This window comes from Eucalyptus grandis, chromosome 9 (assembly GCF_016545825.1).
Source record: "Eucalyptus grandis isolate ANBG69807.140 chromosome 9, ASM1654582v1, whole genome shotgun sequence".
Taxonomy (NCBI): domain Eukaryota; kingdom Viridiplantae; phylum Streptophyta; class Magnoliopsida; order Myrtales; family Myrtaceae; genus Eucalyptus; species Eucalyptus grandis.
Genome location: NC_052620.1, coordinates 3,863,106 through 3,884,998, shown reverse-complemented (window position 1 = coordinate 3,884,998; position 21,893 = coordinate 3,863,106). Strand labels below are relative to the sequence as shown.

At 38.0% G+C, this 21,893-nt stretch overlaps 3 protein-coding genes across 3 annotated transcripts; all 3 read left to right on the top strand.

The window, feature by feature from the left end:
* Positions 1–8,419: 8,419 nt before the first annotated feature.
* On the top strand, positions 8,420–9,412 carry LOC120288350. The gene has a single exon (XM_039302284.1). It carries the CDS (start codon positions 8,420–8,422, stop codon positions 9,410–9,412), a length of 993 nt encoding a protein of 330 aa, XP_039158218.1.
* Positions 9,413–13,711: 4,299 nt separating this feature from the next.
* LOC120288349 lies at positions 13,712–14,544 on the top strand. The gene is made up of 2 exons (XM_039302283.1): positions 13,712–14,019; positions 14,142–14,544. The coding sequence occupies exons 1-2, from the start codon at positions 13,712–13,714 to the stop codon at positions 14,542–14,544; spliced, it is 711 nt and encodes a 236-aa protein (XP_039158217.1).
* Positions 14,545–20,453: 5,909 nt separating this feature from the next.
* Positions 20,454–21,445, top strand: LOC120288348. The gene is made up of 2 exons (XM_039302282.1): positions 20,454–20,680; positions 20,776–21,445. Exons 1-2 carry the CDS (start codon positions 20,454–20,456, stop codon positions 21,443–21,445), a joined length of 897 nt encoding a protein of 298 aa, XP_039158216.1.
* Positions 21,446–21,893: the final 448 nt, after the last annotated feature.

The following is a 21,893-nucleotide window of genomic DNA, read 5'->3' as shown; positions in this document are numbered from 1 at the left end:
ACGGTGGTGGGCCTCGACTTTGGGCACACGAATAAAGGATTTCTTCTTTGCTGAGAGTGCTGGCCGAAACCCTACGTAGAAATCACAGAAGGTAGCCGCGAAAGAGGTCTTCCTTTCGAGGTGTTGCTGCTGCACCCATACGAGAGAAAAGGAGGAGCCGCGTGTCTTCAAGCTGAAGCGCGATCAAGAAAAGAAGTTCTTTTTCAGTGTTTGTTTTGAGCTTGTGTGATAATTTTGTGCCGTGACTCGGGTTTGGATTAAAGTGGGGTTTGGGAAACACCGAGAGAGTGTTTGAGTGACTCGAGTGTGTAATCTCCTTATATCGCTTGATTTATAGTGAAATTCGTTGCTGCTCTCCTCGTTGACGTAGGTCTTTACGAATGAATCACGTAAATCCGGTGTCCGATTTATTTTTCTTCTTCCATCTATATTTTGTTCGATTGCTCGCCCTATCGCAACAAGTGGTATCAGAGCTAGGTTTGGCTGAGTTGAAGCTAATCAATGGCGACCAAAGAAGTAAAAATGAGAATTAACAAATTTGATGGGAAGGATTTTAGTTTCTAAAAGATGCAGATTGAAGATTATCTTTACTAGATGAATCTGCCATTGCCTTTATTTTGGGAGAAACCAGAGACGATGAAGCAAGCTGATTGAGATTTGCTGGATAGACGAGCTATGGGTGTTATTCGGCTGACGTTGGCTCGTAACGTTGCGTTTAACATCCTAAAGGAGAAGACCACTGCTGATTTGATGCAAGCCCTGTCGGATATGTACGAGAAGTCCTCTGCGATCAACAAGATCTGTTTGATGCGATGTCTGTTTAACTTGAAGATGAAAGAAGGTGCGTTAGTTGCAGATCATATCAATGAATTCAATGTGATTGTTAGTCAATTGAGTTCAGCTTGAGATTGATTTTGAAGATGAGGTACGTGCTTTGATTCTATTATCCTCATTGCCCGATAGTTGGAATACTACCGTTATTGCTGTTAGTAATTCCTCCGGGGTCAACAAATTTGACGTTTGATGGGGTTCGAGATTTGATTCTGAGCGAGGACATTCGTAGAAGAGAATCTGGCGAATCTGTATCTACTGCTTTAGTAGGTGAAAATAGAGGAAGATCTAGAACACGTGTGGATAATAGTAGTACTAATATGAACAGACGTAGTCAGCCTAGGATTGCTAATGTTGTCTGTTGGAACTATGGCAAGAGGGGGCATCTTAGAAGGGATTGCATGAAGTTGAAGAATGGGAAGGGTAAGGAAATTATAGTTGATTCTGCAGATAATGTTGCAGCTATAGCAGATGATGCTGATTATGTCTTGTCTATCACTGATTATTCATCGTTTGATGGATAGATTTTGGATTCTGGTTGTTTTTTTCATGTCACACCAAATAGAAACTGGTTTATCACTTATCAGTGCATGGGTAGTGGTAAAGTCCAGTTAGGGAACAATGCTTAGTGCGATGTTGTGGGTGTTGGTGATGTTAAAATCAGAATGCACGATGGTATCGTGAGGACATTGACTGGAGTGAGGCATGTTTTAGAATTGAAAAAGAACTTAATTTCCTTGGGTGCCCTAGATTCAGCTGGTTGTAGGTATTCTTCAAAAGGTGGAGTTCTGAAGATTGTTCGAGGTGCCCTGGTGATAATGAAAGGAATCAAGCACGATGGGCTGTATAAACTTCAAGGTGAGACAGTGATAAATTTCGCTGCAGAGACGTTGGATGCATCTGTTCGAGAGTATTTTGACTGCTCGAGGAAGACTTGGGTGTTTGTGCCAAGGCACAAGTTTGATGCTGGTGTCAGGATTTCGCAGTCAAGAGCTTTGATCGAGAGGGAGACTGGTAAGTCGATCAAGCATGTGCGGACTGACAATAGCATGGAGTTCTGTTTGGAGCTGGCAAATAAATTCTGCATGAAAGAGGGCATAGTGAAACACCGCACTAGTGCCAATAAATCACAACAATTTGCAAAATTGACGAGCAGAACATTACTAGAGATGGCCCGAAAAATTATCTCTAGTGCTGGTATGGCTAGGAGAAACTGGTTGATGTGCTAAGTACGGTAAGTTGCCTGGTGAATAGATCCCCATTAACTGCTATTGAATGGCAGACTCTTAAAGAAGTGTGGTCAGGTAACGTTGCTAATTATTCTATTATTAGAATGTTTGGTTGCCCGTGTTATTTTCGAGTAATTGATGGTAAGCTTGATTGGATGGCAATGTGCATATTCCATGGCTATGCACAAGGTGAGTGGGGTGATATGTTGTGGTGCCCAGATATAAATTCACCTGTTAACAGCAGAGAAGTTACTCTTGACAAGTCTCCAATACTTCTAGCTATGAGTGTTTGTGGCAGTACTAATACGGATTTAGATGGTGTTTAGCTTGAGGTGGAGTTGCAACTAGAAACTCCTGAGGTAGCGAGTACAAGTATTAGCAAAGTAATCAACATAGATGGTGCTCATAGTGAGGTGGAGACTATAGAACCAACGGTTGCTGTAACTGTTGAAATTGACAAGGTACGTATTCGATCTCCTAATATATATTGATACAATAATGGTTTTACTTTGTCTGCGGTTGAGGAGGTTGTGTCAGAAAATCCTTACGGAGCAGTTAAAGGTGCATGTGAAGTTGGTATTCTGATGAGGTCTTGATTATGGCGAAATTCAAGCGAGGCCGACTGGGATAATATTTGTGGCGGTTGAGCGGGGGCTATGGGAAAGCGGAAAAGAATAGAATTTGAATTTTTGCAAAGCGATTGCAATTTGGCTAAAACGTCGAGCCAAGGTAGAGATTGTTAAAATATGTCTCGAGTTTAAGCCCGAAGCAAATTACTGATTTTTAAATAAAATAAAATAGAATATATATGTAGCAAAATTTTTCTTTCCGTTGCAAAGGAGAAGCCAAAATTTTATTGAGCCATGGTGGGGCCCAAATGGGCACACGGAAAGAAGTTCTCTGCACGTTGAAGAAGTGGTGGGCCCAGAGTCAAAATGTTGACTCTGGGCACACACGCACACAAGCAAATAAAAGGGGAAAGAATCCTCACGCGTAAGCCATCGGTGGTGGGCCCTCGACTTTGGGCACACGAATAAAAGGATTTATTCTTTGCTGGAGAGTGCTGGCTGAAACCCTACGTAGAAATCGCAGAAGGGAGCCGCGAAAGAGATCTTCTTTTCAAGGTGTTGCTGCTGCACCCGTACGAGAGAAAAGGAGGAGCCGTATGTCTTCAAGCTAAGCACGATCAAGAAAAGAAGTTATTTTTCAGCGTTTGTTTTGAGCTTGTGTGATAATTTTGTGCCGTGACTTGGGTTTGGATTAAATTGGGGTTTGGAAAACACCGAAAGAAGTGTTTGAGTGACTGAGTGTGAATCTCCTCAGATCGCGATGCATAAAGTGAAATTAATTTCGCTTCTCCCCCGTGGACGTATGTCTTTACGATCGAACCACGTAAATCCGATATCCGATTTATTTTTCTTCTTCCGTCTATATTTTGCTCGATCTCGCCCTATCACAACAATATGTGTGATCATGAAATATTTTGCTTTCATCTAATTATTTATGTATTTTCATATGAATTGAAATAGAACACAATAAGAAATATATGCATAAGAATTAAAGATTTGCTAAAGTCACCGGAGAAAAACAAATTGCTAAGTAAAGCTTGTGCGTCGTTCAACCTCACGCGAGCTGTATATATTTTGGTCAGATTCTAAACATGCTTATTTCTATCAACAGTAAATAAAATCCTTCATTATTAGTAATGGTGCCACTTCTGATCATCATTATCATCATATGAAAATTAAAACAACTTAAGAAAACTGAGCGCTGCCGCTTACGGGAAGTTGCTTGTACTTTACCATTAAAATTTTGAAATCAATAAAGAGTGTAAACTCAAAAATTTGATGAGAAAATCTAAATGAGTCTTGTCCATCAACGTTTGCACGTTTTGAATGAAAGTTTTAATCTTTCAACATTAAAGACAAAAAAATTAAATTTCAAATGATACAAGAAAAGTAAAAGAAATAAAGAGTAAAAGGACCATATATACTCAAACTTAATGATACAAGCAGAAAAAATAAGTTGGAAAGAGCACCATATAAAAACTCATGAAAACTTTAGTTATTTTCCTCTTGCTCTCCATGCCAAAGCTTTGAAACAAGTTTGGTCCATAAATCCGATTGACAACACAATTTCATTTTTCCATTTTTTGGGACAAATTTTCAGCTCATAAATAAATTTGGAATAGAAATGCAAAGTATAAGATTTTTACTTTTTTATTTTTGGAATATAAATGAGAAATGAAAACTCTTCTCATCGCTCGCTCTTGCCACATGCCATCAATTGCCCGCCCGCCGGCCGGTCGCCAAGCAATTTTAAGGTCTATCAAATGAATTTTTGTTTTGGGAATAGAAATTGTGTTGTTATTAAATGCATGTCTTTGCTCATAAACTCATCTAGGGAATATAACTAAAAAAATCCATTTCTAGTCAGAAGTTGTTCTTGAGAACAAAATAATTACAATTCACGCCATAAGATTGTTAGATTTTCTTCAAATAGTTAGTATTCCCCCCCCTACTAACATGGTGCCAGAGATTCATCTAGTGCTCAGTTGACTCCCACTAAACATGATAGGTATAGCTTGTCTCTAATTTTAGAAAATTATTAAATGCTCGTGGCTCATGTGACCCAACTCCACTTAAGTCGAAAGAAACTAAAAAATCTCTTGATTCCATGGCAAGTTAATCATCGTACAACACTTCCAATTCCAAATATCTTTACAAGTGTGAGAAAGTCCAGCAAAATAACTTACACTCATAAGTGGAGGGAGATCACACGTAAACCTAGTAATTAAAGGACGTTGAATAATACAACAATAAGCATGGATCAAGTGCTTCGAGGAGTATCGTATAATTAATGTGATTTTATTTAAAGATTATGATCTCTATAAGTGAAACTTATCTAAATTCAAAACAAATGTAATGTACTCTTTGAATAAGCTCAAGTATCATAGTGTACCATAAAATTAGTGTGAGCTCATTTGAATATATGATCTCTATAAGTGTAACATATCTAAATTCACTCTTTTTAATGCATTTGCATGATTCACTTGGAATATGATACAAATATAAATGGCACATGTGATTTTTACCTTCAGGAGATTCCCAAGTATTAATGTGTGAGCATAATAGATCAAATAAATCAACATGCTTGAGTTTATAAGTTCAACATTTATACTTGATGATGCACTTATCATGTACCTAAATCTTTACTGGGTCATGAACTATGTACGTTGCACTATGATGTCTCTAGTCTCATTAGCATTAAGCTCATCATGGGCAATTGTGCACAATCCAAGTTTTTAAAATTTTTTGGGACTGTTCGAGTCTCATATTAGGTCTCATCTATGGACATTTGCTGAGTATTTAAGTGCAAGATATAACAGTGACTAAAACATAGATCAAGAAAATGCAACCTACATAAGAACGAATGTTTGAATCATAATACATATAGAAATGGAGAGCAAAATGTCACGGTCCGTGATTCTCTTGTACTCGTAACCCTTGTGAGTAGAGCTTTGGGTTATCGGGCGAAGAGAGAGCAATGCAGAGGGGATAAATACAAATGGTCCGTCGGAGTGACATTAGGACGGTTGGTGCTAAGAGTTCTATGATAGAACAAATATATCTTTGTGGGGTTCTAAAGGCGAGGTTGGTCTCCTGTACATAAATTGGTTAGGAGCTAATGCCATTCTCTTGATGAGGCTATGGTAGGCCAAACCAGTTGTTGAGCCTAAAGTAATCTGTCATCTCGCTCGATGGACTACACGTCTGAGTTAAGTTGGGTGTGATATGATCTAATTGATGTATGTTATTCGCCGTATTGTTCTCTATATCAATTATAAAAAGGAGGTTGGCCTAGTGTTTGTTTGCTCACTAGGCACTGCACGGGCTATTCTGTGACCAAGGAATTGTCAGCCCATAACAAAAGCACATTGTTAAAGTAGATTATAGCTGAGAAGGCTTGGCGGGACACCACCCCATGTCTCGCCACGATAGAATTCTTTATAGGTATATATGTCAGGTTCTCATGGAGATCCACATGCTTGCTCACTCACTTTCTACACTATTTTATCACTTTGACGTGGACTCCAAATTGCATAGGCTCCGCTGAATTCCAATGGCCACCATCCACACATTTTGTGCTATGATGTCACTAGATCAGGAAACTTGATCTATGGTGATGAGTTTGCCAAGGGTACAATTACAATGAAGAAAGTATTTACAGTGGATAATTTGATACATATGTTACCCAAACTAATTCCTTTGACAAAGTTCAAACATACTTGGACTTGCTTGGCGCTTTCACCATTTGAGTTGTTTAGGCAGAGTTGGTGGCGTTTCATCCCTTGTTTCCTACACTAAGTACGCTCATGTAGGCTTGGGGGTGTGCATCATCGATTCCACCGTTTTGGGAGCTGGCCTTGTATGGTTACTTTTGGTGATGTGGAGAGAGGTCTTGTGGTATTAGGCATAATGATCTTTTGGAGATTTGAAATCAAGGTGGAGATTTGTGGAGTTTTGACTTTCAAATTAAGAGATAAGGGTATTTTAGACTATGCACATTTGTTTTAGGGTTTTTTTTTTTTGAAGACTATAAAATGAATGTGTTTAATAATACATCTCCAACCCATACTATTGCCTATTTTGTTTTTTTCTATCTTGTTGTTAGATTTTTAGATCTTGTGGTTTATCAAGGGGTTTATTTGAGCTTTTGGATTGTGCTCTCTTGTACTCTTTGTTGAAGATAGTGAAATCACTCTCTCTCTCGGTAGTTTTTCCCGTTTTTGGTATTCCACATAAATCTTGCATCTCGTATGATGTCGGTTTCCTTTCATCCTTTGCTACTTGTACTTCAATTGGTGCATCTTTTAGTGTTTTTCTGCAACAGGTATATTATTAGCTTCTCATGGAGACCCACCCCCACAAGCATGCTCATTCACTTTCCACAATATTTCATCACTTCGACGCAGACTCAAAATTACTAGCTCGTAACATAAGAATGTCGATAAAGTAGATCATAGCTGAGGATGCTCGGCGTGACACCAAAGCGCTGTGTCTCGTGTCTCGGCACAATAGAATTCTTTATAGGTAATATGTAAGCTTCTCATGGAGAATCACAAACATGCTCACTCACTTTCCAAGCTATTTCATCACTTTGATGTGGACTCCAAATTGCTGGCCCATAACAAAAGAATACCGATAAAGCAGATTATAGCTGAGCGTTGGATATTTCAGTAGTTTTGAAATATTTATTAGAAATTATAATCGTCATGAAAGTCATCATTTTTGTAACGGCTTTCTAATGGTTGTATAACGGTTGTCTAACGGCTTTATAACTTTTGATTTATTACTTCATAAACTTTTTATATTTTATTACGGTCATCTTTTTAGTTACCAATTGATTTATAATGATCTCCTAACGGCTTTCTCTTTTTCTTGTTTAAATATAAATTAAACTTCAAATCACAATATACAATATGTTCTCACATCTTTCCTTTTTTGGGTTATATACAAAAGTTGTTTTGTTTTCTTCTAATATTCAGTGCAGAGTATAGATGAATATCTGTTGTATCTTGGGAGGATAGCTGTTGAAGTCTTACGTACCGAGTTACGTACTTCGAGGGTAATGACAGTGTTTGCACGCCTCAGACATTTCTTTTTATTTTCTAATCTTTTGTAATGTATCTCCAATAATTATTATTATTTTATGTATTTTAATATTTTTTTCCAACACTGAGGACGTTCGGCATGACACCAAAGTACTGTGTCTTGGCACGATAGAATTCTTTATACACACACACACACACACACATATATATATATATATATATATATATATATATATATATATATATTTATATATGTGAGCTTCTCATGGAGGCCCTCGAGCACGCTCGCTCGTTTTCCACACTATTTAATCACCTTGATAAGGACTCCATATCACATTGACTCGGCCGATCTCCAATGGTAACAATCCACGCGTTTCGTGCCGCGATGTCACTAGATTAGGAAACGTGAGAAACTCCGGGCAGAGAGCAGAGAAAGTGGGACCAAAAGCTTTCTTATCTTCTATAAGCAAATTCAATCGCAGGGATGAAACCGCATGAAGAAGTAGGGAATCTGAATAACAAGCTTTGACTCGTTCAAATTTCAAAGTCTTCCCTCTTGCTACCCCACTCCGTTAACCATGGCCGTCTCTTCAATTATCATTTCACTCCGTGGTCGTTCTTCTCGAGACCCTTTAGTCATCTGAGTCTCTGAGTCTCTTCGCTTGCGCTGCTTCAAAAAATATCCCAGTCTCTCTCTACCCATCGATCGTTTCGCTCGTTCTTGATTCTCTGTGCGAAAGGAACGATGGACAGAGACCAGCACGAGCTGCAGTTCCTTGGGTTCCTCAGCGTCTACAGAGAGACCTCCACGACCATCCTCAAATGGAGGAAGATCTTCGCTCAGATCACGCTCACGCTCATCCTCCCTCTCTGCATCGTCTTCCTCGCATTATCCGAGGTCACGCAGCTCTTTTCCTCCGAGATTGTCATCTACGATATCAACCAGGACGACGCCTGGAAGTACAGCCCGAGGTACATGGACCTGTCCTCCCTGCTCAAGAATTTCTGGCTCATCGAGCTCGGCTTCTTCATCTCCATCTCCGTCTCTCTGCCTTCGATCTCGGCTGTCGTCTACACGGTGGCCTGCATCTACGCCGCCAAGCAGATTACTTTCAAGAAGATCATGAGTATCTTGCCCAGAGTGTGGAAGAGGCTCATGGTCACTTTTTTCTGGTGCTTCGCACTCTTCTTTGTGTACAACGTTGTGGCTGTAGGGCTTCTGATCGCATGGCTGGTCATCGTGGGTGAATATTCAGTTGGCCCTGCACTTGGGATTTCCGTGGCGGTCATTCTCTTGATCTTGTACGTTGTTGGGTTTGCTTACATCACCATGATTTGGCAATTGGCGAGTGTGATCTCGGTTCTTGAAGATGCGTATGGAAGGAAGGCGATGGCGAAGAGCAAGGGATTGCTAAGGGGAAAGATGGACCTATCGGTTTGGTGTTTTCTTGGTGTCTTGGTGTGCTCCGTGCTGGTTCAGGCACTGTTTGAATCCCTTGTGGTCTTGGACTCGGTTCCTTTTGGAATCAGGATTGGGGCTGGGCTGATCTGCTTGCTGTTGCTGTCAATGCTCGTGCTGTTCGATTTGGTCGTGCAGACAGTGATCTACTTCGTCTGCAAGTCCTACCACCACGAGAACATCGACAGCTCCTGCTTGTCTGATCATCTCGAAGTCTGTCTTGGAGACTGTCCCTCTGAAGGCCGAAAGGCTGTCCAGCTTGAACAGCTTCAAGTCTGATGTGTTCTTTCATTTTTTTAATACCAAATGTTTTCTGATTTGTAATTTTCATTTAACTGTAAAAGACGACTATAATTCAAGCCTGATGTGATGGATTTTTTTTTAAAATTTTTTTTTATTGATTCATCTGTTTGTTGTAAAAAGGTTCTTCTGCTACATGACTTTTAAATGATTCTCTAACATTATATAGTGACGAAGTATGCACAGTTGTGTCATAGACTTTTTAAAGTAATTGTTTTCTACAGTTATATACTTATGTTAATACATTATATTTTGGTAATTTGCTAATGTTCATGTTATAAAGTACACACGATCATAAAATATAACTTTTAGCCTTCTTTGCATATAGGCATTTCAAAATATAAATCAAAATATGTGCAACTCATAACTTTTTCATCTAATTACACATAGATAAGATCAAAAATTTATCTTACATGATTATATATATTTCAAATAGAATGTAGTACATGCATAAGAACTGGATATATGGAATCGGATTCTAAACATGCTTATTTCTATAGGCAGTAAATAAAATCCTTCATTATTAGTAATGGTGCCTCTTCTGATCATCATTAACATAATGTGGAAATTAAAGAAACTTAAGAAAACTGGGCACCGCGGCTTATAGTGAAGTTGCTTTTGCTTTACCTTTAAATTTTTGAAATCAATAGAGTGTAAACTCAAAAAAATTGATGAGAAAATGAGTCTTGTCCATCAACGTTTGTACGTTTGAAATGAAAGTTTTGATCATCCAACATTAAAGACGAAAAATTAAATTTCAAATGATACAAGTAAAATAAAGAGTAAAGAGTGGACCAAATATACTCGAAATTAATGACACAAGTAGAAAAAATAAGTTGGAAAGAGCACCATATGAAAACCACAGAAACTTTAGTTGTTTTCCTCTTGCTCTATGAGCCAAAGCTTTGAAGCAAGGAGCGAGGTTGCGAGGGCGTGAATGATAATCATTATGTTTTTATTTTTCTATTTTTCCCAAAAGAAAAATTGAAACATAAATCCAATTAGTAACGCAATTTCATTTTTCCATTTTCGAGACAAATTTTTAGTTTAGAAATAAATTTGGAACAGAAATGCGAAAGTATAAGATTTTTACTTTTTTTTTAATTTCTGGAGCATAAATGAGAAATAAAAAATTGTTCTCATTGCCCGCCCATCCGCCCACTCACCCCACCCGCCCGCCGGTCGCCAAGAAATTTTAAAGTCTATCAAATGGATTTCTGTTCTCGGAATAGAAATTTTGTGTTGTTATTAAACGCATGTCTTTGTTCATAAACTCATCTAGGGAATAGAACTAAAACAAATCCGTTTCTACCCATAAATTGTTCTTGAAAACAAAATAATTATCATCGCGCCATAATATTGTCATATTTCTTCAAATAGTTAGTATTTTACTTCCCAAAAACAAATTTGAAACATAAATCCAAGTAGTAACGCAATTTCATTTTTCCATTTTCGAGACAAATTTTTAGTTCAGAAATAAATTTGGAAGAGAAATGCGAAAGTATAAGATTTTTACTTTTTTATTTTTGGAACATAAATGATAAATAAAAAATGTTCTCATCGCTTGCTCACCCGCCCACCTACCTGCCCACTCACCTGCCCACCTGCCAGCTAATCGCCAAGAAATTTTAAAGCCTATCAAATGGATTTCTGTTCTTGAAATATAAATTTTGTGTTGTTATTAAACGCACGTCTTTGTTCATAAACTCATCTAGGAATAGAACTAAAAAAATCCATTTCTACCCAGAAATTGTTCTTGAAAAAATAATAATTATCATTGCGCCATAATATTGTCATATTTCTTCAACATGGTGCTAGAGATTCATCTAGTGCTTAGTTGATTCCCACTAAACATGATAGGTATAGCTCGTTTCTAACTTTAGAAAATCATTAAATGCTCTTGGGTCATGGGACCCAACTTCACTTAAGTCAAAAGAAACCTAAAAATCTCCTGATTCCATGGCAAGTTAATCATCATACAACACCTCCGATTCAAAATATCTTTACGATGGTTAGAAAGTCCAACAAAGAAACTTAAACTCATAGGTGGAGGAAGACCATATGTAAACCTAATAATCAAAGGACGTTAAATATTGCAACAATAAGCATGGATCAAGTGCTTTGAGGAGCACCATATAATTAGCATGAGCTTTTTTTGAATATTATGATCTCTATAAATGAAATCTATCTAAATTCAAAACAAATGTAACGTGCTCTTTAAATAAGCTTGAGTATCATAGTGTACCATAAAATTAGTGTGAGCTCATTTGAATATTATGATCTATATAAAGGTAACATATCTAAAAAAATTCACTCTTTTTAATGCATTTACATGATTCACTTAGAATATGATGCAAATAAAAATGGCACGTGCGATTTTTATCTTTAGGAGATTCCCAAGTATTTAATGTGTGAGCATAATAGATCAAATACATCAACATGCCTGAGTTTATAAGTTCAACATTTATACTTGGTGATGCCCTTATCATGATTTACCTCAATCTTTACTAGGTCATGAACTATGTACCTTGCACAATGATGTCTCTATTCTCATCAGCATTAAGCTCATCATGGGCAATTGTGTGCAATCCAAGTTTTTAAAATTTTTTGGGACTAATCGAGTCTCATATTAGGTCTCAACTATGGACATCTGCCGAGTATTTAAGTGAAAGATATAGCAGTCACTAAAACGTAGATCAAGAAAATGCAACTTACATAAAAAGAATGTCTGGATAAGAATACAAATAGAAACAAAGGGCAAAGTGTCATGGTCCATGATTCTCTCGTACTTGTGACCCTTGTGAGTGGAGCTTTGGGTTATCGGGTGAAGAGAGAGCAATGCATAGGGAATAAATACAACTGATCCACAGGAGTGGCGTCAGAACGGTTGGTGTTAGAACAAATATATCTCAATGGGGCTCTGAAGGTAGGATTGGCCTCCCGTGCATAAATTAGTCAGGAGTTAATGCCGCTCTCTTGATAAGGCTATGGCAAGCTAAAACCAGTTGTTGAGCCTAAAGTGATTTGCTGTCTCGCTCAATGGATGATTGGTGTTGGGCTTGGCACGATCTGATTGACGTATGCTATTTGCTATATTGTTCTCTGGAACAATTATAGAAAAGAGGCTGGTTTGGTGTTTGTTTGCTCACTACGCACTGCACAGGCTATTCCGTGACGAAGGAACAGCCGGCCCATGACAAAAGCATGCCAATATAGCTTATTATAGCTAAGAAGGCTTGGTGTGACACCGTGCTATGTCTCAGTACAATAGAATTCTTTATAGGTATATATGTCAGCTTCTCATGGAGACCCACAAGCATGCTCACTCACTTTCTATACTATTTCATCACTTCGACGCGGACTCCAAATCACTGGCCTATAACAAAAGCATCTTGATAAAGCATATTGTTGCTGAGAATGCTCAGTGTGACACCAAAGCACCCTATCTCGTGTCTCAGCACAATAGAATTCTTTATAAGTACACTCACTCACTTTCAAGATGTGTCAGCTTGATATGTCAACTTGATATGTTAGCTTCTCATGGAGAAACATAAGCACGCTCACTCACTTTCTACACTACTTCATCACTTCCACGCGGACTCCGAATCACCGGTCCACAACAAATGCATGTCGATAACGCAAATTATAGCTAAGGACACTCGGCATGACACCAAAACGCCGTGTCTCATGTCTTGGCATGATGGAATTCTTTGTAGGTATAGATGTCAACTTCTCATGGAGATTCACAAGCACGCTCACACGCTTTGCACGTCATTTCATCACTTTGATGCAGACTCCAACTCACATAGGCTCCGCTGAATTCCAATGGCCACCATCCACGCGTTTCATGCTGCGATGTCACTAGATCAGGAAACCTGAGTAACTTCGGGCAGAGAGAAGAGAAAGTGGGACCAAAAGCTTTCTTCTCTTCTATTAGCAAATTCAATTACAGGGGACGAAACCACATGAAGAAGAAGAAGAAGTAGGGAATCTGAATAACAAGCGTTGACTCGTTCAAATTTCAAAGTCTTCCCTCTTCCTACCCCCACTCTGTTAACCATTGCCATCTCTTCATTTATCACTTCACTCTGTGGTTGTTCTTCTCGAGACCCTTTCGTCCATCTGGGTCTCTGAGTGTCTTTGCTTGCTCTGCTTCAAGAAATATCCCGGTCTCTCTCTACCCGTCGATCGTCTCGCTCGTTCTTGATTTCTCGGTGCGAAAGGGTAGTTCCTCGGGTTCCTCGGCGTCTACAGAGGGGCCTCCAAGATCATCCTCAAATGGAGGAAGATCTTCGCTCAGATCACGCTCGCTCTCATCCTCCCTCTCTACGTCATCTCGCCCTCTTCGAGGTCTCGCAGCTCCTCTTCTTCAAGATTATCAACCACGAGATCATCAGGGACGACGCCAGGAAGGACAGCCCGAGGTACAGGGACCTGTCCCGCATGCTCCAGAAGGAGTGGGCCGCTTTCTGGCTCTTTGAGCTCGGCTTTTTCATCTTTGTCTTCATCTTCTCTCCGCTTTCGACCTCGGCTGTTATCTACACTGTGGCCTGCACCTACGCCACCAAGCCGATTACTTTCATTATGTGATTGTAGGGCTTCTGATCACAGGGCTCGTCTTCGTGAGGCAATTTTCAGTTGGCCCTGCACTTGGGATTGCCGTGGCTGTCATTCTTTTGATCTTGTACGTTGTTGGGTTTGTTCGTAGCGCCATGATTTGCCAATTGGCGAGTATGATCTCGGTTCTTGAAGATGCCTATGGAAGGAAGGCGATGGCGAAGAGCGAGGGACTGATAAAGGGCAAGATGGACCTACGGGTTTGGTGTTTTCTTAGGGTCTTGGTGTGCTCCGTGCTGGTTCAGGCACTGTTTGGATCCCTTGTGGTCTTGGACTGGGTTCCTATTGGAGTCAAGATCGGGGTTGGGCTGATTTGCTTGATGTTTCTGTCGACGCTGGTGCCGTTCGATTTGGTCGCGCAGCCAGTGATCTACTTCGCGTGCAAGTCCTACCACCATGAGAACATCGACGGCTCCTGCTTGTCTGATCATCTCGAGGGCTGTCGTGGAGAATGTCCCTCTAAAGGCCAACAAGCTGTCCAGCTGGCAGCTTGAGCAACTTCATGTCTTATGGGTACGTTTATTTTATATTAGTTGAATACTTTAGGTTTGATTATCTAGATTTCTAATTGGGATAAAAATGCAAATGATATTATATGAAATCTAGTGATTTTGTTATATCTTATCAATAATTGTGCTTGTAGTAATAAAGTCGAATATATTCATATTATATCATGTATATTGTTTGATATAAATGACATGTCAATATAAATGAAGCAAAAATTTCACAAATGGTGATAGTAGAAATCTTTTGTGATGCTCTTACCTACTTTATTTTTATTTGCTTTTTTTTTACTTTTTTATTCATCTTTTAAATTAATTTTTTTATTTCTTTCTTCCCTTGACCATTCTCTAATAAAATTATATTAAATAGTATACTATTTTTTAATATACCTAAAATACTAAAATACCTAAATATATATTTATATTTATATATTGAATATTTATTATAAGGTAGAATTAAATTACAATAATTAAATAAAAATAATATTAAAATTTTAAAAATAAATTGTTATTTTTTATTTGAAATTCTTATAGTAAAATTAGGGGTGATCGGGTAGGTTTCAGACTTGGACCATGTATCCGACCGTATTATAACCGGTGCCCATTTTTTGGACCTTGTATCCAAACCTGTTTGTACTGGATTTTGTACCCAAATCACTATGTTTTTCTGATTCAGTTATAGGGTCAACCTTGTTTTCACTGAAACCTATTTTGCAATCGCATGATATTCTATATGACTTAGAATTTTACATTAATACGCAAGAAAACAATGTAATCTTCTTGATTTATGTGGAAACATTAAGCACTTGTAATCAATAAGTACATAAACTTTTTGGCTAAATGAAAAGCTAAGGATTTACAAGGCTAATTATCATAAACAAAATCATAAGGCAAAGAAAAAATCCTAACATTGCATAAACATCAGCAACAAATATGGGTCTAATATTAGTCTCATTCCTGTAACAAGTATTGAGGAATGCTTTGGTGGGTCTTCCTCTTCTTCTTCTACTGGCTTTGGTTTCAGGAGCGAAGAGATGGATTCATGTGTTCTACTAGTTGAAGGAACAATTAACTTGAACAATTAATTCCAAATCCAGCGCCATCAACAACAATAGCAACAACATCAACTGCAAGACCCATATGAACAAAAAAATGCAAACTTTGAGCTAAAACCAGACGAAGGCTCACGTAGAGGATTACACGGAGGAAGCCCAAGTCGTCTTGCATGTGCAACAGATTGCCGCCCCCGTCTTCTCCCGATGTGCGTGCCAAGAAGGCCCGGGCCCACCAATCGCATGAGCCGCCGTCGCTGCTGCCATCGTCTGATGGGAAGGCCAGAGGGGCCGATAGCCTGACGGATCCGCCCGTTTCCATGATCTTGTAGAACCTCGACATGGCGGCGATTCACTCGACACTAAAGCTTTTCGAGTTCATGACTTCTTCCCTCTCTCCTACCTTACCCCACCCATTCACAGTGAGTTCCCGTATGAACAAAAAAATGCAAAATTTTCCACCAATTTAACAAGAAATCTAGCTCTAGAAAGCACCCCAAATAAAAAGAGAAGAATCTAGTCTCAATTCGAAAGAAAAGTCTAGAAAAACTAAGGAAATTCGTGAATTTATAGATGAGGGAGCTAGCGATGGACGAAATAGAGCGAGAGGGAGCCAGCGATGGACGGAGTGAGAGAGAGCCGACAACGGATGGAAGTGAGCGAGGGAGAGGAACTCAAGAATGACGAAGGAAAAAAGGTTGTGCGAGTCTGTAGATATAAGAAATCAAGGGAAGAAAAGAGGGTTTTGGACTTTTGGGGTTGGGCTTACAAAACCGGTTCCCAAACTGGTCCGGTCAATCTAGTTCCGGGGTGGATATTTACTCGGAACACCGTTCTCAGACCAATTCAAACTAGATCTAAATTTTGGGAATTGGTTTTCGGACCGGTTTCAACGGGAATCGATTCCCCTCATTGGCTTTCGAGTGGGTCGGCCCGGTTCCCCGGGTATACCCGATCCGATTGCACACCCAATATTAAAACTCAAATATTATTTATATTGAAATATAATTTTAATTTTGTTAATTTAAGAAATTTTTTATTCGAGAAAAATAACTTTTCTTTTATGGATATTAGAATTCATATTTATCTTTATCCCACCTCTCTCATTGGATAATTTATCCAAGTTTATGATAGGATAAATTTTATCCTATCTTAAATTTTATCATGACTGCAAAATGCAAAATGTTTTCCGATTTGTAATTTTTCATTTACCTGTAAAAAATGAGCTATAATTGATTAGTGGCAATTTTTTTTTTATTGATACTCTAATGTTGTCTATTTATATGTTACATAACATTTTCAATGATCCTCTAACATTAAATATTGATGAAATATGCATCATTATATCATAGAGACCTTTTAAAGTAATTGCTTTCTTCAATTAACTATTTATGTCAATAAGTTATTTTTTAGTAATTTGTTAATGTTCATGTTATAAAGTAAGCGCGCGACCATGAAATATAACTTTTAGTCTCCTTTTTATATAGGCATTTCAAAAATAATCCATACTTACATTGATTGTCAAAATATGTGCAATTAACGAACGTATCTTTTTTCATCTAATTATACATAGACATCTTAAAATAAAATATTTGGAGATATCTATTTATAGTTAGATGAAAAAAATTATATTCCATAATTATCTATATATTTCAAATAGAATGTAGCTATGCATAAGAACTGGATATGCAGAATCAAAGTTCCCTAGACTATGCACGATATTTTTAGTAATTTGTTAATGTTCATGTTATAAAGTAAGTGCGCAACCATGAAATATAACTTTTAGTCTTCTTTTATACAGGCACTTCAGAAAACAATCCATACTTACATTGATTGTCAAAATATGTGCAATTAACGAACATATCTTTTTTCATCTAATAATACATAGACATCTCAAAATAAGATATTTGGAGATATCTATGTATAATTAATGAAAAAAATTATATTTCATAATTATCTATATATTTCAAATAGAATGTAGTTATGCATAAGAACTGGATATGCAGAATCAAAGTTCCCCTAGACTATGCACAATAATCCATATATAAATTATTCACTAAAAATAAGTAACGTGACATTTTAAACATTAACTTTCTCTTTTATTTTTTTCCTTTTACAACTTAGATGTAGGAAAGCCATATTTTTGTTGGAGAAAATTCAGCCTTACTTTTACATAGATATTTCAAAATAAGATCTATGTATACATAGACAACTAATTTGAAACATTCCTTATCAAGATACGTGCGATCATGTAATGTTTTTCTTTCATCTAATTTTCTATAGATTTTCATACGAATTGAAACAAAGCAAAATAAACAATATATACATAAGAACTAGAAATTTGCTACAGTCACCATAAAAAACTAATCACTGAACAAAGCTCGTGCGTGGCTCAACCTCACACGAGCTATGTCTATTTTATAGTGAAGTTGCTTTTGCTTATCTCTATCATCAGTAAAGAGAATCCTTCCTTATTAGTAATGGTGCATCTTCTGTTCATCATTATCATCATATGCAAATTCATGTAACTTAAGAAAATTATTCGTTGCGGTTTATAGTGAAGTTGCTTTTGCTCTACCTTTAAGATTTGAAAACAATAAAGATTGTAAACCCAAAAAATTTGATGAGGAAATCTAAATGAGTCTTATGCATCAACATTTGAACGTTTTGAATGAAAGTTTTGATCATCCAACATTTAAGAAAAGAATAAATTTACAAATGATAAAAGAAAAAAAAAAGAAAAAAGAAAAAAATAGTGGATCAAATATACTCGAAATTAATGACACATGTAGACAAAATAAGTTGGAAAGGGCGCCGCATAAAAACCTGCGGAAACTCTACTTATTTTCCTCTTGCTTTCTGTGCCAAAGGTTTGAAGCAAGGGAGCGAGGTTAAAGAAAATGACATAAATAGTCCATAAACGTTAGCTCAATGTGCAATTTGATTCTTGAACTTTTAATTTGTTCAATGTAGTTCATGAGCTTTGGCCCAATGTACATGCGGTCCTCGAACTTTTAATTTATTCAATGTAGTCTATAAACTTTAGCCCAATGCGCATGTAGTCCTTAAACTTTTAATTCATTCAATATAGTACCTAAACTTTTGGTACATTTTCAGTATAGTTCCTGAACTGTATGAAAATGCTCAATGTAGTCGCGAGTCTTAAATTAATGCAACGACTACATTAAATATCTTTATACATTTAAGGGATTGTATTGAATGTATATTAAAAGTTCAAGACTACATTGAACAATTAAAAGTTTAGAAATCAAATTGCACATTGAGTAAACATTTAGGGACTGTTTATGTCATTATCCCACTAGGTTACTAAGATTGTTAGATTAACTTCAAATAGCTAATTTACCTTTTACTTTCCCCTGGTAACATGGTGTTAGTGATTCTTCAAGTGCTCAAGTGATTCCCACTAAATATGATACGTACCTCGTCTCTAATTTCAAAAAATTATTAAATGCTCTCGGCTTGGCTCATGTGACCCAACTTCACTTAAGTTGAAAGTACCTAAAATTCTCCTGATCCCAAGGAAGCGAATCATCGTACAATCCCCTCCAATTCAAAATATCTTTATGAGTGTTAAAAATTCCAACAAAATAACTTAAATTTTATAGATAAAGGGAGACCTCATATATATAAAAAACATATAAACCGAATAATCAAAGGACGTCAGATATTGTAACAATAAGCATGGATCAAGTGCTTTGAAGAGTACCATATAATTAGCATGACCTCATTTGAATATTATGATCTCTATAAGTGAAACCTATCTAAATTCAAAACAAAACATAATGCAATCAACGAATGAGCTCGAGTATCATAGTGCATATCTTGTTGTATTTATGAGTAAATTCACTCCTTTTAACGCATTTATATGATTCACTTAGAATATGGTACGCATAAAAATGTCATACTTGATTTTTACCTTTAGTAGATCCCTAGGTATTTAATGTTTGAGCTCAATAGATCAAATACATAAACATGCTTGAGTTTTAAGTTTAATATTTATACTTAATGATGCCCTTAACATGAGTTACTCCAATCTTTACTAGGTCATGAACGATGTACATAAGCTCAATCCAAGTTCTTAAAAATTTCTTGACTGTTCAAGTCTCATATTTGGGTCTCAACTACGTGGAAATCTGCCAAGTATTTAATAGCAAAATATGATGGACACTAAAACGTAGATCGGGAAAATGCAACTTATATAGAATGGAATGTTGGGATCGGCATACGTATAGAAATGAAGAGCAAAGTGTGTCGATAAAGCGGATTATAGTTGAGGATGCTCGGCACGACAACAAAGCCCCATGTCTCGGCATGATAAAATTCTTTGCAAACCCATACTTGATAGGTTTATATCTTTAGCTTCTCATGGAGATTTCTTGGCCAAATCCCAAGAGCACACTCATCACTTTTGCTCATCACTTTCCACGCTATTTCATCACTTTGACAGGGAGTCCAAATTGCATCGACTTGGCTAGATTCCATGGCCAGCCAAATTAAGGAAACCTGAGAAACTTCGGGCCGAGCGCAGAGAAAGTGGGACCAAAAGCTTTCTTATCTTCTATAAGTAAATTTAATTACAGTACAGGGGATGAAAAGGCATGAAGAAGTAGGAATCTGAATTTCAAAGTCTTCCCTCTTCCTTCCCCCACTCTCAACGACATCCCTATCTTCATTTATCAATTCACTCTGTGGTCGCTCTTCTCATGACCCTTTATAAGTATCAGAGTCTCTAAATCTCTTCGCTTGTTCTGCTTCAAGAAATATCGCAGTCTCTCTCTACCCATCGATCGTTTCGCTTGTTCTTGATTTCTCTGTGCGAAAGGAACGATGTACAGAGACCAGCACGAGCTGCAGTTCCTTGGGTTCCTCGGCGTCTACAGAGAGAGCTCCAAGATTATCCTCAAAGGGAGGAAGATCTTCGCTCAGATCACGCTCACGCTCATCCACCATCTCTGCATCGTCTTCCTCGCACTCTCCAAGGTTTCACAGCTCCTCTACTTCAAGTTCGTCAAGTACGAGATCGACTGGGACAACCCCAAAAAGCACAGCCGGAGGTACAGGACCTGTGCCGCATGCTCAAGAATTTCTAGCTCATCGAGCTAGGCTCCTTCATCTCCGTTCTTCATCTTCTCTCTGCTTTCGACTTCAGCCGTCGTCTACACGGTGGCTTGCATCTACGCCACCAAGCAGATTACTATCACCAAGATGATAAGTGTCGTGCCCAGTGGAAGAGGCTCATGATCCCTTTCCTCTGGAGCTTCGCACTCTTCGTTGTGTTCATTGTCATGGCCATAGGGCTTCTGATCGCAGGGCTCATCGTCGTGAGGCAATTTTCAGTTGGCCCTGCACTTGGGATTGCCCTGAGGGTCATTCTCTTGATCTTGTACGTTGTTGGGTTTGTTTATATCACCATGATTTGCCAATCGGCGAGTGTGATCTCGGTTCTTGAAGATGCATATGGAAGGAAGGCGATCACGAAGAGCAAGGGACTGACAAATGGCAAGATGGGCCTACGAGTTTGGTGTTTTCTTGGTGTCTTCGTGTGCTCCGTGCTGGTTCAGGCACTGTTTGGATCCCTTGGGGTCTTGGACATGGTTCCTATTGGAGTCAAGATTGGGGTTGGGCTGATCTGCACGATGTTGCTGTCGATGCTGGTGCTGTTCGATTTGGTCGTGCAAACAGTGATCTACTTCGTCTGCAAGTCCTACCACCATGAGAACATCGACAGCTCCTGCTTGTCTGATCATCTGGAGTTCTGTCGTGGAGACTGTCCCTCTGAAGGCCAAAAGGCTGCCCAGGTTGAGCAATTTCATGTCTAATGGGTTATTATATTTATTTTTTAATACAAAATGTTTTCTGAATTGTAATTTTCATTTATCTGTAAGACACGAGCTATGATTCTTTTTTTTTGGTAAAGGTAAGTATAATATAGATTTTACCAAATGAAAATACAAGGAGAGGAAGCCCAGCACCAACAAAACAAACACTCAAAAGACAAAGGTCAGGAGAGTATAGGGGTGCTGTGATACCACAAAAAAGAGAGGCAAACAGCCACTAGAAGGCAAAACAACAACAAGAAGGGGAAGAACACAATCAATCAAAGATTGACGACAGCAATTCCCAACTTTGTTGCAGTCTTCTATTCCGGGGAATGTTTGGAACGTGATTGAAGGACAGCTATGATTCTTTAGTGACGAAATTTTATTTTATGGATCCTCTAATGTCATTCATTTAACATATAAAGGGTCTTGTGTTACCTAACTTTTC

Coding starts and splice junctions, on each gene's coding strand:
- LOC120288348 (XM_039302282.1), top strand. CDS start 20,454: ATGTACAGAGACCAGCACGAGCTGCAGTTCCTTGGGTTCCTCGGCGTC. Junction 20,681..20,775: donor CCCAAAAAGCACAGCCGGAG/GTACAGGACCTG, acceptor TTTCGACTTCAG/CCGTCGTCTACACGGTGGCT.
- LOC120288349 (XM_039302283.1), top strand. CDS start 13,712: ATGGAGGAAGATCTTCGCTCAGATCACGCTCGCTCTCATCCTCCCTCT. Junction 14,020..14,141: donor AAGCCGATTACTTTCATTAT/GTGATTGTAGGG, acceptor GTTTGTTCGTAG/CGCCATGATTTGCCAATTGG.
- LOC120288350 (XM_039302284.1), top strand. CDS start 8,420: ATGGACAGAGACCAGCACGAGCTGCAGTTCCTTGGGTTCCTCAGCGTC.